Source organism: Megalopta genalis, chromosome 4 (genome assembly GCF_051020955.1).
Source record: "Megalopta genalis isolate 19385.01 chromosome 4, iyMegGena1_principal, whole genome shotgun sequence".
In the NCBI taxonomy this organism is placed as follows: domain Eukaryota; kingdom Metazoa; phylum Arthropoda; class Insecta; order Hymenoptera; family Halictidae; genus Megalopta; species Megalopta genalis.
This window is the reverse complement of record NC_135016.1, coordinates 3,979,176-3,995,718: the sequence shown is the minus strand read 5'-3', so window position 1 is coordinate 3,995,718 and position 16,543 is coordinate 3,979,176. Positions and strand designations below refer to the sequence as shown.

Here is a 16,543-nt window from a genome sequence, read left to right as displayed (position 1 = left end):
AACGCGGAGGAGTGGAAGCAGCGGAGAGAAATAGATGGGAAACGGGAGACAGCGGGCCGATAGAGGGAGAGAGTTGGAGAAAGGAAGCGGGTGGGAAATCGAGGCGTCGAGAGAGGGAGAGTGACCCAGAGAGGGAGCGATGGGCGAGGCGGAGGTGCGGCGGAGCGACACAGAAGCGGGGCGAAGAAGGAACCGGCGGAGTTTGAAGAAACGGAAAGGCAGGGAACGCCGTGGAAACGTTCAAGATGGAAATAAAATGCTGGGGATCGTCCAAGAAACGGTGCAGGAGCCTCGGCGAACGAAAGAAAAATCGGGGAGAACGTGGGAGACGTTGAGAAATGTTTTGGAACAGGCGGATGCCTCGGAGACGTCAGCGAATGTTGCGGAAACGTTGAGAGAATGACGCGAGAATTTCAGACGAATTTTGGAAGCGTTTTGGGAACAACGAAGACGCTGGTGAAACGGTTCGGAAAATCGGAGGAGCTGCTAGAATATTTGAAGAAAACTTGCGGAGTGAAGAAAACGTCGGCGAAGATGTTCGAGCAAGAAAATGATACCGAAACATGAGTCGGAAAGATGAGAAAAGAATTGAGGAATCATTGAAGAAATAACGAGGACGTCGAAGAAACATTTGAGAAGATCGGATATCGGTATCGGTATCGCAAAATTCGGAAAAAATAGCAGAATCAAAGAAGAGTTCATACGAGATCTCTTCGAAGGAGAGAATACTTCAGAAATGAGAGAAAACGCTGAACAACCGAACGAACGGAAAAGAGCAGGGAACCTAGTAGAAAAGTAAAAGCAGCGAAAGTATCGCTGAGCGAGCGGTCAATAAAAGTGGAAAGTATCGAATAGAGGGCGAAAGCGTTCTATAAATGTTGAAGAAACTAAGAAAGAGATAGAGACGGATAGAGAAAAAGAGAGGGAGAGCTAAAGACGCCGGGTGGCAGAGCATCGTGCGCAGGAGAGGCAGCTGCCAAGCAGGATGAATCGTAATTAAGACGGACCGGATTGGCGGAGAGGTATCCGAGTCGATCGTGACGTTTGTTAACGAAGAAGCAGCGCGAGGAAATGGATGGGACGCGTCGGAAGAAGCTGCCGATCGAGAATAAGCTCGGCGACAGGGCGGAGCGGAAGCGAGGACTCGGGGAGAACGAACGGCGCGGGGGAGGTTCGCTGGGAGAGGGTAGGGGCGACTTAGCCGCGAGACGGACAGGGAAAAAGGGAGCAGGAAATCTCGGCGGTGATGGAAAAACTGGTGCTCGGGTGTCTGAAATCCGCGGTAAAAAGTCTCGGAACGATTCTTTCCTCGGTGATTCCGTGGGAAGTCTCTGGAGGTCTCGAGTCTATTTCAAACTTCGGCTTTGGGGGAGGTTAGCGCCGCGGATGATCCGCCGAAACAGACTCCCTTCGCCGAAGAAGCGAAGGAAGAAGAAGAAGAAGAAGAAGAAGAAGAAGGTGTCGAGCGAGAAATCTTCGGGACAGTTTGTAGAGTCGGTGGGTAAATAACAACAGCGGCCGAGTCCGTATCGCGCGAAGGGTGCACGGTTGCGTGGATGCTTCGCAGCGAAGGACCCAGAAATCGGACACAGTTTTCCATCGGCGTGACCATCGCTTTCCTCCCATGGCCATTTCCACGCCAATGGCGTCCGCGAGCTTGCGAGAGCTGGCCGAGCAGCGTGTGCATCTCGTGTGCGCCGCTTTTAGTAACGGAGCGCACCGGTGCGCACCGGTGTGCATTATCTAACACTTAAAATTAGACCGGCGATGGCGACGGCGAAAAGGGAGATCCCGTTCTCTCCCTCTCTCTCTCTCCCTCTGTCTCTCTCTTCCTCGTCCCGGTCGTATTCCAATAGTTTTCGACGTCCGTTTCTGTCTTTCTCGCGACAGGGTTCGCAACGGGAGGGGATAGGCGGAAGCCTGAGTCGATGTTCGCGAACGATGGATCACTTGCACTGATAGATCACGTGATACGAATCTTATAACCATCCCTCTATCTCTCTCTCTCTTTCCCTCTTTCTCTCTTTTTCCGGCCTGTCTCCTGTGCGGTCTGGTTTTTTAATCAAAAGTCCGGAGAATGTGGAATAGGCACTTCGAAGGCGAAACTGGGACACCAAGAGCCGAAGAGGCGACGGTACGCGCGAGCAATTCTTTTCCGCGGCACTACGCCCGTCGACGATCTTTTCCCCGGCCGTCCGCGCGACGATCCATCCCGATCGATCGAGGATCGAGGCGTAAACGAGGTGCGACGAGCTACCGATTGCGATATTACGAGACGCACCGCGTTCGTCCGGGCCGGCTGGCCGCCCGTCTCAGAGTGAATGTCTTATTAGTTATTTCTGGCCAGCTACTTCGTCGCCTCTCTGCCTCCTACTTCGTCTTTTCTTGATCCTCTGCCCGAGCTTCCGTCCCCACTCCCTCTCTCTCTCCCTCTCTCTCTCTCTCTCTTTTTATGTCCGTTCTCCTCTATCTGGCCCGAGTCTTGCTCCCGTTCCTCTCTTCGCCGGTCTTCAACGAACCGTCGTCGTCGTCGACGTCCACGATCCCGATGTACACGCCAATGCCGAGTCCTCTTCGGCAGAGTCTGCCCCCAGGATCGCTTTCCCGTGGATCACTGTCCTTGAACTCACGCGAACCGATCGTTTTCTGCGCCGATGCGCCCCGATACGCTCCCAGGCACACCTGAGACCCTGGATCCCGCGCGTCGACCGGGAAACGAGGCAGGTTTATGGGGACACGATAGATACGTCGATGGAGAGTGTGGCTGGGGCTGGATCCGGCACCATCGATTCGGGATTAGGAGCTCGGTGACGATCGAAGGTACTCTTCTGTGAATACTTTCGTGGATTTTCGGGGAAAAGCGCAAGAAAAGGCAATTGGTTAGAATAGGCAGATTAGAGAGACCAGAGGGTTAGATCCTTGCTTCTGTAATGGGAGATTAATTAGGATAGAGTGCCGCGATATTGGCCTCGTAGATTGTAATTAGAATTTTGGAAATAGGCAATGGCCTAGGACAATCAATATGGATAGAGTACTGTGATGTTGGCCTCGTAGATTGTAATTAGAATTTTGGAAATAGGCAATGGTCTAGGATAATTAATTAGGATAGAGTACCGTGATGATGGCCTCGTGGATTGTAATTAGAATTTTGGAAATACGCAGTGCTCTAGGGCAGTGATTGGCCCACTTTTTGAGAAGTGGGTCAAATTGCGTTAATTATTATTCTTTTAAATACTTTATCATCAGTCACTAAGTCGGTGGAAAGGTGGAGGGGAGGATGGTTATACTAAATTCGACATTAGGAATATATACTTTACTTTTTTAAATATTTTCTCTCTTTTATGACGTAAAAAATAAGTTTATAAAAATCAACGCGTGGATCATTTAAAAAGCCTGCATAGGTCAATGTCTGACCCGCCGGTCATAGGTTAAATTCAGACCATCACTGGTGTAAGATTTACGTCCTTGTTTACGCAATGAAGGGTTGATCGAGGTCGAGTGCTCCAGTGGTTTGCATAGTCTGAGAGAAGGACGATGTTGGCTTGTTCGGTTCTGATCAGAATTTTGAGAATAGACAATGATCTAGGGTATACCGTATTGCCTCTGCTATGGGGAATTAATTAGGATTGACTATTCTAGTGAAATATGTAGTCTGAGAAGAGGATGACGTTGGTTTGCTGGAATCTGGTTGTAGACATTCCACTCTTGTGGAATGCACAGTCTGAGAAATCTATTGTTGCCAACGCGAGCCTACGACGAGCTTAGCCAGAGCTTATCTTATCGGATGTTACCGCGTGCCTCATTATCTCTTGTACTTATTTCCCACTCTGTCATTAATTTGTCGCCAACGATTCTTCCACCGTTTCCGCTGCGATTTACAGTCCGCGTCTGCATATTCATTGAACGCGGCTAGGTACAATCATCTCGCGCTGCTTTGCATGATCCCACGGATTGACAATTACGCCGAGAAGTCCCGGAGGGATTAATTCCGAAGTATTTTCTCGAGCAGCGGTGTCGGCATCTGAAGGAGCGACGGGAATAAGAGAGAGAGGAGAGGATCCCGGCGGTACTAATTTAAAAGGATTTTTCCGGGAACACGATTCTTGTCTCGACCATAAGCGAGTTAAGCGAGTTCATTTCTCGTTTAACGGTGGAAGGAACATCGAGGGCCGACAGGTGATAATTCCAGCCTCTCGTTGGAGTATCTCATTAGTGGCTCCGAGGCACGCCGGTATCAAGGGTTTTTCTCGGCCGTTGTCGAAAGTTCGATCGGTCCTCGGTTCACTGATTACCGGCGCGGCGAGAGATTCGTTTAAGTCGGGCCAACGCGACGGGAACACGCCGCGCCCGGAGACGGGCTCGAGAGGGCAAACCCGCGAGAACCTCTGCGCGAGCACAGTCGATTAGCTCGGGAAACATCGGCGGGGAGAGCTTTTTCCCCGGGGAAGTTTCGGTAACGAAGTGGGGCCACGCGCGGCCCGGAATAACGAAGCGGAATTCTTTTTACGAGAACGTTTAAATTAATCTCGCGTTCGAGTTCGTTAATTTTCGGCCGGACCCGGCGAGCCGATCGTTTCTTCCGCCGCATATTGATCACCGTTTAATCGCGTTTCCAGCTTGTTAAAACCGAGCCCGGCCAATAAAATCTCTTCGGCAAATCGGCCCGAAGGGACGAATAATTACTGTATATTTCGCGACGCGTTTTTAAAACGGAATAACTTCTTCCGAATTCGACCGAACGAATTGACATTTTTCTTTTTTTTAAGTCGTCTGAAAGAAGCGTCGTATGGTCGAAGAAATTTCATTTTACTTGGTCCGGAGGAGAATCGTGGAAAATATTTCTCTTTGACTTAATGAGTTTTTCGTGAACGCTGCGTGCGCGAGAAGCTCGGAATCGCTAAAGCGTGTAATCTATTGCCATCGATGAAGAAAGAGCTTAAAGATGACAAAGTGGGTACTTCGTAGTTGCGACTTATATTACCATCTATAGATGGTACTAACGACCCTTATATCCCGGCCGCGGCCTCTTATCTGTTCAAAACTCTCCGGTAATAAATGACGGAGCACCATGGAACTTTCGCAATAGAATGCCGCGGTGTTCCACGTGGAAATGACTATATCAACAATTTAGACGTCACGGCTGCCGAAAAGCTCGAAAATATCGAAGTAGAAATTATTAGAATGTTGCATGGTCACTGCCGGATGCAGAATTTGGCCGCTTGCTCGGCATTGGGAAAGATCTGCCAGTGTGGCGAAATTCGATCTCGTGCTAAGTGAAAATATTTTATTGTGGACGCGAGGTAGGTTAAAAGAGCCCTCGCTGACGTTTTCATCGGAATAAATATTTCTCTGGGATAATTGCCCGAATGAATTCCATTTAGTCGAAAATTTTATTCGAATAATTCGTCGTTCATTTATTCGAATAAATATGATATTATTCTTTATTCGAATAAATATAATATAATTCTTTACTCGAATGATTCGTTATTCGAATTATTCTTTATTCGAATGATTCTTTATTCGAATGATTCGTTATTCGAATGATTCGTTATTTGAATGATTCGTTATTCGAATGATTCTTTATTCAAATGATTCTTTACTCAAATAATCCTTTATTCGAATGATTCTTTACTCAAATAATCCTTTATTCGAATGATTCTTTATTCGAATAATTCTTTATCCGAATGATCCTTCATTCGAATGATTCCTTATTCGAATGATTCTTTATTCGAATGATTCGTTATTCGAGTGATTCTTTATTCGAATGATTCATTATTCGAGTGATTCTTTATTCGAATAATTCTTTATTCGAATAATCCTTTATTCGAATGATTCTTTATTCGAATAATTCTTTATTCAAATGATTCGTTATTCGAATGATTCTTTACTCGAATAATTCTTCACACGAGTAATCCTTTATTCGAATGATTCGAATCATTGACACGAATAAATTCTTATCCGAATAAAATCTCGTTCGACTGGATTCTTATCCGAATAAAATAGTACTCGTCAGTCCTTGTCTTTTATCCGTCATCCGAATAACATTTAGCCTCGCTCCGGTGCTCGGTAAACCCGGGGCTGAATCAGTCTCCGCGATTTTGACGGATGCATCGTCGATCAAAGTGTCAGAAGTTCGTCGTAGGGGAGGACACGATCGAACGGGGACGTTCTTCCGGCCGTAGGGGAAGATCGACGATCGGTATCGGGGGTTGGAACCTGCTGAATCAATCGGTCGCGATTTGTTTCGGACGGGGTTCGTTTGACCGCGCGGGAATGCCCGTAATCCGTGAGATTAGGCGACTTACGTAATCCTGCGGGGGCGTAGGCCGACCGGTATTTTTATTTTCGCGGTCACCGATGAAATATCGACGGGCTGCTCTTGACTTTGTTTCGGAGCGGACACGGGCGATCTATCTTCCGGCCCGATACAATATCGCAAGCTCCCGTTGTCCGCAACGTTCGAGCGGCCGCGTACAGTTTGCGGTCTCGCTTGAAACGGCGGCCGGCGAAATGACAGATTCATAATTAAATGTTGAATTATTGTCGGGTTCGAGCGTCGCCGCCGCCGCGCCATTAGTCCGAATTGTCACGAAATTCTGTTCGGCGTCCGATTCAGTGACGCCCGGTTAAATAACAGCCCGCGGGGAATTAGAAACCCGTTTCTATTCACCGGACGAAACGGAACGAGAGGCGGCGGCGCGATGCGACGCGGCGCGGTGTAATAGTCGGCCGCGCGAACTCGCCGAGCGGAATTTCCGCGGCGGCGGATCGCGGGCAACGGCGACGTTTCGAAAGCAACCGCGACGAAACGCGATGTTCGAGCGTGTAATCGGTACGCGCCGCGTGAAAAAGCTCCGTATAGACCGTTTTAGGCAGCCTGACTCACCGCCGGGATATTTATAGCGGGGATAGTTACGCGACCAACGGGACTGTGTTATGATTCCAAAATAAAGCAGTCGAACACGTATTCCCTACGCAACAATGATACACCGCGGGATAAATAAGCTCGCATTCTTTCGCGATTGCTCACCGGTATCCTATCGTAGGTCCTCGATCATCCGAACCTATGACATCTCGATTCTTCGTTGTTCGAGCAATTCGGGATAAGATGATACACATGTTACGCCATTTATTCTATAAAACGATGAGATTTTGATCTTTCATTGTGATCGAGACACTGTTCTATTATCGGAATGTTTATGTGTGCTTTGTAGGTAAATAATTTAATCATAAGATGATCCATACGTGTCACTATTTATTGTAGAAGTCGGTGAGAATTTGATCTAGCACTGGAATGAAAAAATTGTTCTATTATCAGGACGTTTAAGTATGCTTCAGACGTGAACAATTAATTTTAAGATGATCTGTATACAACACAATCTTTCATTTTTAATCGGTCAGTTTTAATCTTGATAAAGAGATTATCCTGCAAATCCAGATGTAACATATACATAACGTGTAGTCACTACATCCTTATTATATTCCATTTTTGCTCAATATGTACTGTGAGCTTATAACGTAATTATACTTATTGCTAAGTTTCATACTACTGTATATTATTCTACGGTATAGTACTCTACAGTAGGTATCGTACAGATCGTATGTTTAAATTGGTCAAAAGTGCAAGAACTGCGCGTGCCAGCAAATTAAATTTCGCACGCACAGATAGCAATAAATTATGCGAAACGTAAATACCGTGGATTTCAAAATAATTTCGGATCTCGGATTAAATGATTCGTGCGCAAACGATTAAGTTTCGGCCAGTCTGTCAGCCAGATCTCAGCCGTTTCACCTAAACTGCATTTATCCCATGTCCACGAACGTAAAAGCGCATTAAGGTCGCGTGCAGCGGCAATAATGATGACGTTGCCGTTGTTTTCCGGTGGCCGGCAAACCGAGAATTATTTCTGGCAGTTATCGGGACTTCAAAAGCCGCCCGCGAAACCGTATAACATTGATCTTGGCATTAGCAGCGCGGCCTGGGACACGTCTCTTTGACTCCAGGGTGGCAGGGTGTCTCGAACGATATCGAAAAACGTAGTTCGTTAACTCGGTACGGAAGAAGCCCCGAGAGGCTATTAATTAAGCGTGGCCGCGACCGGCGAGCGTCGCAAGAAGATCCGAGGGAGCTTTGATCGACGGCGATAACGATTCACTGAAAAGTTAATGTTTACGCGAGATGTTTAATCCGCGTCCCGCTTGATACCGTGGCGCTCGAAACTTTCATCCGCCCTCGAAATCATTTTCCCGGCCACTTAACGGGATTACCGGCGCAATTTCGCGATCAACTTCCCGTCTAGATCGCTTATTAATCGTTTCGCGCGCCACGATCAAATATACGAACGCCCACGCCTCGGATCGCGGCGGCGCTGTCCGAAAGCCGAACCGAAAGCTCGACGAGCCTTTCCTCGACCGATCGAACCGTGAAATCTGCCTTTCGACGCGCGATCGAAGTCTCTCACTCTCTCTCTCTCTCTCTCTCTCGGCCGACTGCGATCGTGGCCGAGCCTTTTTTCGCGGTCCACCAGCGACAGATCGAAACGGATAAATCAAACGAGCTCGCGTTAGAATTTGCGCAACGGGGATAATTTATACGGCGCGCTGTCCCGGGTCGAGAGAAATTCCCGGCGAAGTGACATTCGATTTATCATCGACGGGAATTTATTCGCTCACTCGGCCCGCCGTTCCGCCGGTCTCGATACAGCTCCTTCCAGCTTGATCGAGCTTGCTGGATCGAATCAGTCTGGACGGTCGCTGGTCGCGATTTCGATCGGGCCAATCTTACAGGGAGATTGTACGGCTTGTTGTCATCGATTTTATCGACACATCGTAGCACAGGGTCGGGCAACATTTTATTCAAATGCAGATTAGAGGCAGAGAATAACGGATCAAACTTTATATTCGCGACACTGTCGATTGTCCGAGCGAACGAAAAGTTATCTGGATGGTAATTTTTATCCGAATAAGAATTCGTTCGAATGGGGAATAAAGAATTACTCGAATAAATAGGATACGATGAATAGATCTGATTAAGAACTTTCTGTAGATGTCTGGACACTTTAAAATACCTATTGGTAGGTATTCAGGTTTTAATAAACTATTTATTTATCTGGATGGAAATTTGGCCGAATAAGATTTTATCCGAATAAGCATTCATTCGAATGGGGAATAAAGAATTACTCGAATAAATAGAATACGGTGAATAAATCTGGTTAAGAACTCTCTGCAGATGTCTGGGCACTTTAAAATACCTATTGGCAGGTATTCAGGTTTTAATAAACTATTTATTTCGACTATGCTTACACATACAGACCAGACAATATTATCACAAAAATAGTATTATTCAGTGAATTATGAAGGCAATCGGATAGAATTAAAAGGAGACAGAAAAACTACTGAGAGATGACTGAAGAATGGCCGAATAATGTCGCTCTTTTGGTGGTCTTTGGAACGATAGAATATGCGCTCAGTTTAGCAGATTATGTCAAGAAGCTCTCCGCAGATGCTCGATGAAAATCCGCAGAAACACTTTAGCCGGTTTCTTCTCGAGATCGATCGTGGACGATTACATCGGTAAGCCGGCGTTCCTTTTTTGTCAGCGAATTCTCGGTCGCGAGCTTTATCGTTCCGTCGATTCGTTCGATCGTTGCCGGAAAAACAGCGAGGCGGAAACAGAGACCGCGAACCGCACGTTCCTTCGTTTCAGCAAATTTACTTGCGATTTCATTCGCCGGGACGGACGACGTGTAAATACGTTTACGAGTTCCGTTGGCGCGGACGACGGCTGGAGACGCGATCGAAGGTTCTCACGGGTCAGGAATAAGAGCAAAAAGGGAGACAGGTCCAGTGGAAGGAAGCTCGAGGACCGATATGCAATTAGGAATTCCGAAGTTGCTCGTAGAATTCTCGGCAATTGTGCTCCGTTGAAGTTGCGAGCGGTACAAACTCGGGCGCTTCGCGATCGAACAAAACATAATGCAATGATAAAAATCCATTGGAGCACCCCGAGGATAAAGAATTATCTTCAAATCGAGCGTTTGAACTGCTTCGAAAACACACGCGTATTCGACTGTGTTCAGTTTTAAGCGGTGCGATAAATATGTCTGACCATGATCGTCCGTTTCTACTTCTCGATACGTCGAAACCTGCGCTCGTCGGAATAATTTTTAATTCGCTCGTAAATCTAGCCTCATTTTAGGAACCGAGATCAACGTGAAAAGCATTATTAATCTTTCCTGATTTGAGTTCTGTAAATGGGCATAAAAGATTTCTATTTCGCGAAGCCAACGATATCGAAGTAGTCTTGACATTAAAACGTTGAAAGGCGATAATCGACTTCCCCAGAATTCGCACCATATCTATGCCGTTTAATTAACCATACTGAAACTAGAAGGGTTAAAATTCACTGTTAAAAACATTAGCCTTCGTTTTCTAAAAATCCTAGTAACATTCGATTCGTTCAATATATCTTTCATTCAATGTTCTAATTCATAAATACGCGAAGCAAACGATTAAAGAAATTGAACACGTCTTAATTGATAATTATGAAGTTAACTATACCCTGGAAAACAAACTAAACTGCACTCCTACTACATATTACACCTATTGCGATAAAAATGAATTTCAAAGCTGATCTTCGTTCAACGAGGATATTGCCGATCGTTATCGAGTTGTCGATAGAGTCGCGGCTCTCTTCGTCTTCCCGGGGGGCAAGGAGCAAATGCCGGAAAACGGTGGCGAGTAAGTTGCTCTCGAAGGATCGCCATCAATTTCCATTCCCGCCGTATTTTCGACGCGATCCATTTTCGGGAGCGCGGCGAGTATCCGCGTGCCGATCCATCATTGTCCGAAACAAGAAATTCGCCGGGTGACTTATCACGGCAGTTTCGAGACACGACATCGATGGTCCCCGGGAATGGACATTGTACGGAATACCTCGCTGTTTGTTTCGCGTAAATGGTCCCCGGGGGCCGAGACAAAGGGCTCCCGGATCAACAAGCCGCGTTTACACGCGCGATCCCAGTTGCGGAGACTGCTCGCGCTGTTCCGGTTGCCGAACGATTGTTCCTTCCCGTGTTCACGGTGTATTTACATGTACATGTTTTAATTAGACGAGAAATTTGGCGGGAGATTTCATCGGGAAACGTTCCGAAGGAATGGGAATTTAATTCGCGGCCGTTGCCGCGCCGCGTGTTCGAAAGTATTCCATGAATATCGAATTGTTATTGCCAACAATCATGAATAATCTGGGATGAACCGCGATGGAAAAAGTTCGCGGGGAATGCACGCGCGAACGAGGCAATGATTTTTAATTATATTAATAAACTCTCGCTTGCCCCGGGACCCGCGGGATCGTAAAATTTTGCGTTTCGCAATTTCGGTCGGCGTTTGCCTCCCGCGTAATCCGCAGTGCGGTTCGGAAAAGTTACGTTTTTTCAAAGAAAATTCGTCGCTGCGGATCGTGCAATAGTTTCGAGAGGAATTTCCGGTTGCTACGCGGGAGAGAAAGAGAGAGAAATAGAGAGAGAGAAGAGGGGAGCGTTACAACTCAATGATTCGCTCTCTGTGAAAAGCGAGACCGCGGGTTTCGGATTATTTGTGGATTAAGGCGGATTCGTATTTCGAGAATTTCGGGGGCATTAGGGGAACCGAGGAGGACAGAATTAATATCCAGTCTAATTTCCGGGCCGAATCGGAGCAGCGCGAGGCAGTTGTAATCGCCGGAAAAGGGGAAACACGCCGGAAAAGTTAATTATTCCGGTTTGTGTTCGCGGCGCCGCGACGGATATCTTCCGCCGAGCTTCTCAACTTTCGTTCGTTCAAAGACCGGCAACTTTTAATCACCGGCGGGACAACGAGACGCCGGCATAAAGAAAAAAACTTCGCTCCTCGCCGCGGTTGCTGCGTTCCTCCGGCCTCGCGGTCGTTAATGACGCGGAAAATCGCGAGCGGCGATTACGAGATCAATTTTGCCCGCGCGCCGAGAAAACGGTTCCCGAGCCTGTCCGACGGCTCGTCACACGGCGCCCGAATCGTCACGGCCCTGGCTGCTATTTTTGCTGTCGTCCGCGCGATATTTATAACAACAGACTTATTTCACCGTCGACACGACTTCTATCTGTCGCCGGACGCTCAAACCTCGCGACTCGCGCTGGAAACCGGCCTCGATCGTCCATTTTCTCGTGCCTCGTAATCCGAAAAAGTAGCCTCGTTTTCTGCAACGTGCGAACAAATCGGCTCTCTCCTATCGGATCTAATTATTCTCGGGCTCGATCGGCTGATGCGTTTCGTTCTGCTGCAACTCTCGCTTCGAACGCGTTCGCACAGATATTTAAATGCCGGCCAAGAGAAGTCTTTTCGCGTTTCTTAACAGAATTTCAATGATTCACCGCGCGAAAAGTTAAGTTAAGGTGCCTGGCTTTCTTCGACTTCCCGCCGTTTCTCGGTGCTCCCGTTCGCTCGCCGAACGATGCTGCAAATTTGATAATGTTACGGGAACGGTTAAGCGGTTTTTCGAGCACTTTCCGACCCCGTCCATTGTCTCCGTTCATATCCGGCCTCGCAGCGTAAATTCGACAGCATTAAACGAACAATTACGAGATTTCTCGAACACGTTCTGCAGCCTTTAATTGCCCCCATTCATTTGTAAAATCACGCCATAAATTCGATAATATCAAACGAACGGTTCTCTTTCTCCCGCCTATTCGCAGCCTCTGCCGTTCGTTCGCGGAATCGTGGCACGAACGCGATAATATTAAATAAACAATTCAGCGATTTCTCGCGCTTTTTCTTCTCCCAGGCATTCGTAGCGTCTCATTTATTCGCGGAATCGTGGCATAAATTCGATAATATCGAACGAACAACGCGCAGATTTTTCGGAGCACTTTCTCGAAAACTTTCGATAGCTTTTCGATCCGGTTCGCGGTATCGTGCCGTAAATTCGATAACATTTAACAAACAATTCACCGTGATTCTTCCTCGCGCTTTTCTCTGGCGATCCGTGGCCTCCGTTCATTCGCGGACTCCCAGGCACAAATTCGACAACGTTAAACGGAGGATCGAGAGATTACACGAGATTATACGCGAGCGTTCTGTGATTGTTCCAAGCAGCATGCATGACACGTTACGATGACGAGCGGTAGATTGCCGGTCAGTGTAGCCTAGCGATTTGATTAGCGATTTGACGGCGGTATCGGTGCATCGCGGCACGGATGCGCGAATCCCGGCGAATTTAAGACAGGGCTGTACGAGCGGAAAGATCGATAAATACGGCAAATCGCTTCGAACATTAGCGAGCTTTCCGGGACCGTAGGTTTACCATTATGCGGCCGATCACGGTCATCCGCGGCTTCATTATGTGGTTATTGATACCGTTGGTCATTTATCTCGCGACTTACGGGTCCCCTCTAATCGTTAATAACATCGGGACTTAATTATCCAGCCATCACGAATTGGCAGACTAATAATCATCAATCTAGCGGCACGTGCGCCGGCCAACTTCGACCGTTCCGGGAGCAACATTGTCGATCGGGCGAGTTGTAAATCCGGCCCACGGAGCCGAAAGTAATCGTCTAATCGAGCCGGACTAATTGCTGCGTTGTTAATAGCTTGCCGATCGGGGGACAACCGTTCGAGTATACTTTTCGTTCTCATTTTCCAGGAAGGAGAGGCGGAACTGCTGCCGCGCGAAGCTGAGGAGATCAGGACCGTCGATATTCCGCCGTAAGTAAATCATTCAATGTCGCAGACATAATTTATTGGAAATGCCTCGCCGTCGAGAATCAAAGCTTTTGAGTCATCCGAAAATTTTCAGACCTCTCTCTGGAAAACATTTCAGTTTCTTTTACAAATATTTTCGAATCTTGGCGAGTACGCTCTGCATCGGAGGCACGCATCGTTCGGTTAGGTTTGTTATGCGACCGCCTGGAACACGCTATTTTCGGAGGTTTGCAAACAAGTATATTTTTGCTGCCGATTTAAAATAAAATCGGACTTTCAACTGGAAAAACTAAACTAACCCCGCCGCTGCTTATAGTATGAACGACCTTCAGACTGCAACATAGTTCGATGGAATCGTCTTGAAATGAACAAACAGCTCAGTTATACAAAAACTTCTGCTGCATTTTTAGTAAATAAAAATCTAGCTTCGAGATCAATGTTATATAATATTAAGATCAATATCATATAATAATAATTAAGATCAATATCATATAATAATAATAAATATCATGAATCGATTATATAAAAATCAGCTTTTCCTACCAGACGTTTTTTAATCATTTCTCGGGATGCGATATCGTCGAGAGAATTTCACGGGCCACCCTGTAGATCGGGAATACGCGAGAACAAGTAGAGTGAAGCCTGCTCAGACGAAGTCGAAGCGAGTTCGCGTGCAATGTCGCAAGTTAAATGCATCGGCGAAGTCACTTAGGCGAACGCACTTCGTTGTATCGGGCAAGGACCGCGCTACAAGCTCCGGGGATCGAACCGTTTCTTTCCCCTAACCGCGGGTAAGGCGCTATCGTTTATTTAAACGGGACGAGTTATCGCGTAAATCGACCGTCCGCTCGATAGCTCGTGGTTTTCGAAATCGGCTAGAAAAAAAAATATCGGCGCCGGAAACGCGGACGGGCGTCGCTCTGGACCCGATCTCGAAATAGTTTCATGATCGTCTGATCCGTAATTTTAGTCCGAGGTGTAGGCCGAGTGACGCAAGTGATCTGGCCATTAGGAGATCGCGATTTTTCGCCGTCATTTCTCGAACTGGAATTTTCCTGCTGCCTTTCGAATCGTCTTGTCGTTGTCGCTTGGTGTCTGAATTCTCATAATTTTATTTCTGAATTCGGAGCAAGCGAGAGCGAAGTTTTCATTTCTGTACTGAGAGATTATTTTTCAAATTTCCACTTTCGGGATTTTTCTACAGGCTTCGCGAAATATTTTATCACTGTCATTTGTGGCACAATTAATCGATTATTGGCTGTTCTTAGGTTCACATTTTTATTCAACACTAGGTCATTAACGCTAAGTTTAGAGAACTCGTATTATTAACGATGATTATTATTCAGCATTATTCAGATTGTAAAGATACAGTGATGTCTCCCTAATTGTCTCTTCTCTTCCCAAATTGTCCACTTCTGGGGACAATCTGAGCGTCAATTAGAGAGTCATTACTGTACATTTATGATATACACGTTACTTGCTGCGAATATTAAAAAGAACACACGTCGAAAATCAGAATTCTCATTCTTAGAAATCAGAATTACTATTAAAAATCAGAAACATCATTGTTGCTTTTATGAAGTAATATAAAACAGCTGCTTCTGGTGCTCCATAAATCCAGTGTTAAGAACGCGGAGCAAGCGCGATCGAGTAGAACGTAATATTGTACAGAAGTTTCTCGACGGATTCGAGACCGTGTCGGACTTCGTTGCGGCGCGTATTGTTCCGGAAAGCTTTCGCAGCACAGAGTACAGAAAAACCAACAGTTTCATAATTAATCTTCGGCCGGTAAATGGCACCCGCGGGAACGGCTCACGATGAAATAATAAACAGGGCGCGAGAGCGTGTTCCACGCTCGCTATTTACTTTGATCTTCGTTCCGCGTTTCGGCGTTCCCAGTAGATTCATCCGGCGCTGGCTCGTCGTCTGCATGTCGAAACGGCTGCGGAGACACGGTGCAACCTCGGCTGCCGATAATTTCGGCGGCAAGTGGAATAAATCGCGAATTATACCCGGCCGACGCTTTCGACGGTCGCTCCGTTCGCTCCTCCGCGCCGCCGTTTCCCATTTTCTCGCGGAGCATCCGATTCGTTTTTGCATAGAAATACTCGCGCACCGTTGCTCGACGCTTTGTCCTCGGTGAATGGCACGCGAAAGCTCCGGCCATGAACACGCCCCCGCGTTTAGTGCAGTGTTACTCTCAAGTGCTCCGCGGAACGATGATTTATCCGCAGCTTTTTGACCGGGTTCCAAGCTTCCCGAACCCCCGCGGCGACGTGGATGTTTCTTTAATTCCGATCCCCGAGTCATCCTTCTCCGTTAACAGCTAAATTTATTTCGCGAGATAAACACGAGCTCGCCGAGTAACCGTGTTTTGTCGTCCCGTGAAAGCAGCTCCGGGAGCCGTTGCGAGAATTTGTGCAACGGGGACGCGAAAGCAGCGCTTTGCTATTAGCGCACGGACCGATTAAACATTGGCACCCTTTGATACACTATTTACGGTGCGAACTCGCGACGGAAATACATTTTCCGTTTTCTGATCGCAGCTGGAATCCGTTCATTTTTCGAATAGCTCGGTCCGAATATTCTTCGACTCGGAAATCCGAGTAAATTCTCTCCAATTTTCCTTCAGCTTGTAAAGAAATTGTAGGAAACAATTTGGGAAGCTTTTTATTATACGATTTATTATACGATTATTTGAGCCTGGCATTTCGTTTCTATAATTGCTGGCAATCGGCAATTATGAAAATGAGCCGCGAAGAATTTACTGTATTCGAATCTTTTTCGCTGTCGGACTCGAACGACTGAATCTGCTTATTAATAT

At 46.9% G+C, this 16,543-nt stretch overlaps 2 protein-coding genes across 9 annotated transcripts in view; one reads left to right on the top strand and one right to left on the bottom strand.

The window, feature by feature from the left end:
• Window positions 1-2,394, bottom strand: part of tn (tripartite motif containing protein thin) — an 84,429-nt gene extending 82,035 nt beyond the window's left edge. For all 7 annotated transcript variants that reach the window (XM_076521097.1, XM_076521099.1, XM_076521098.1 and 4 more), the window contains exon 1: window positions 2,282-2,394. The gene's annotated coding sequence lies outside the window, so the exon portion shown is untranslated. The remainder of the gene's footprint in view (window positions 1-2,281) is intronic.
• The window catches only part of LOC117223804 (uncharacterized), a 78,178-nt gene that overhangs the window by 45,087 nt on the left and 16,548 nt on the right, over window positions 1-16,543 (top strand). For both annotated transcript variants that reach the window (XM_033476333.2, XM_033476332.2), the window contains exon 5: window positions 13,661-13,722. In XM_033476333.2, coding sequence (XP_033332224.2) covers window positions 13,661-13,722 — 62 coding nt within the window. The remainder of the gene's footprint in view (window positions 1-13,660; window positions 13,723-16,543) is intronic.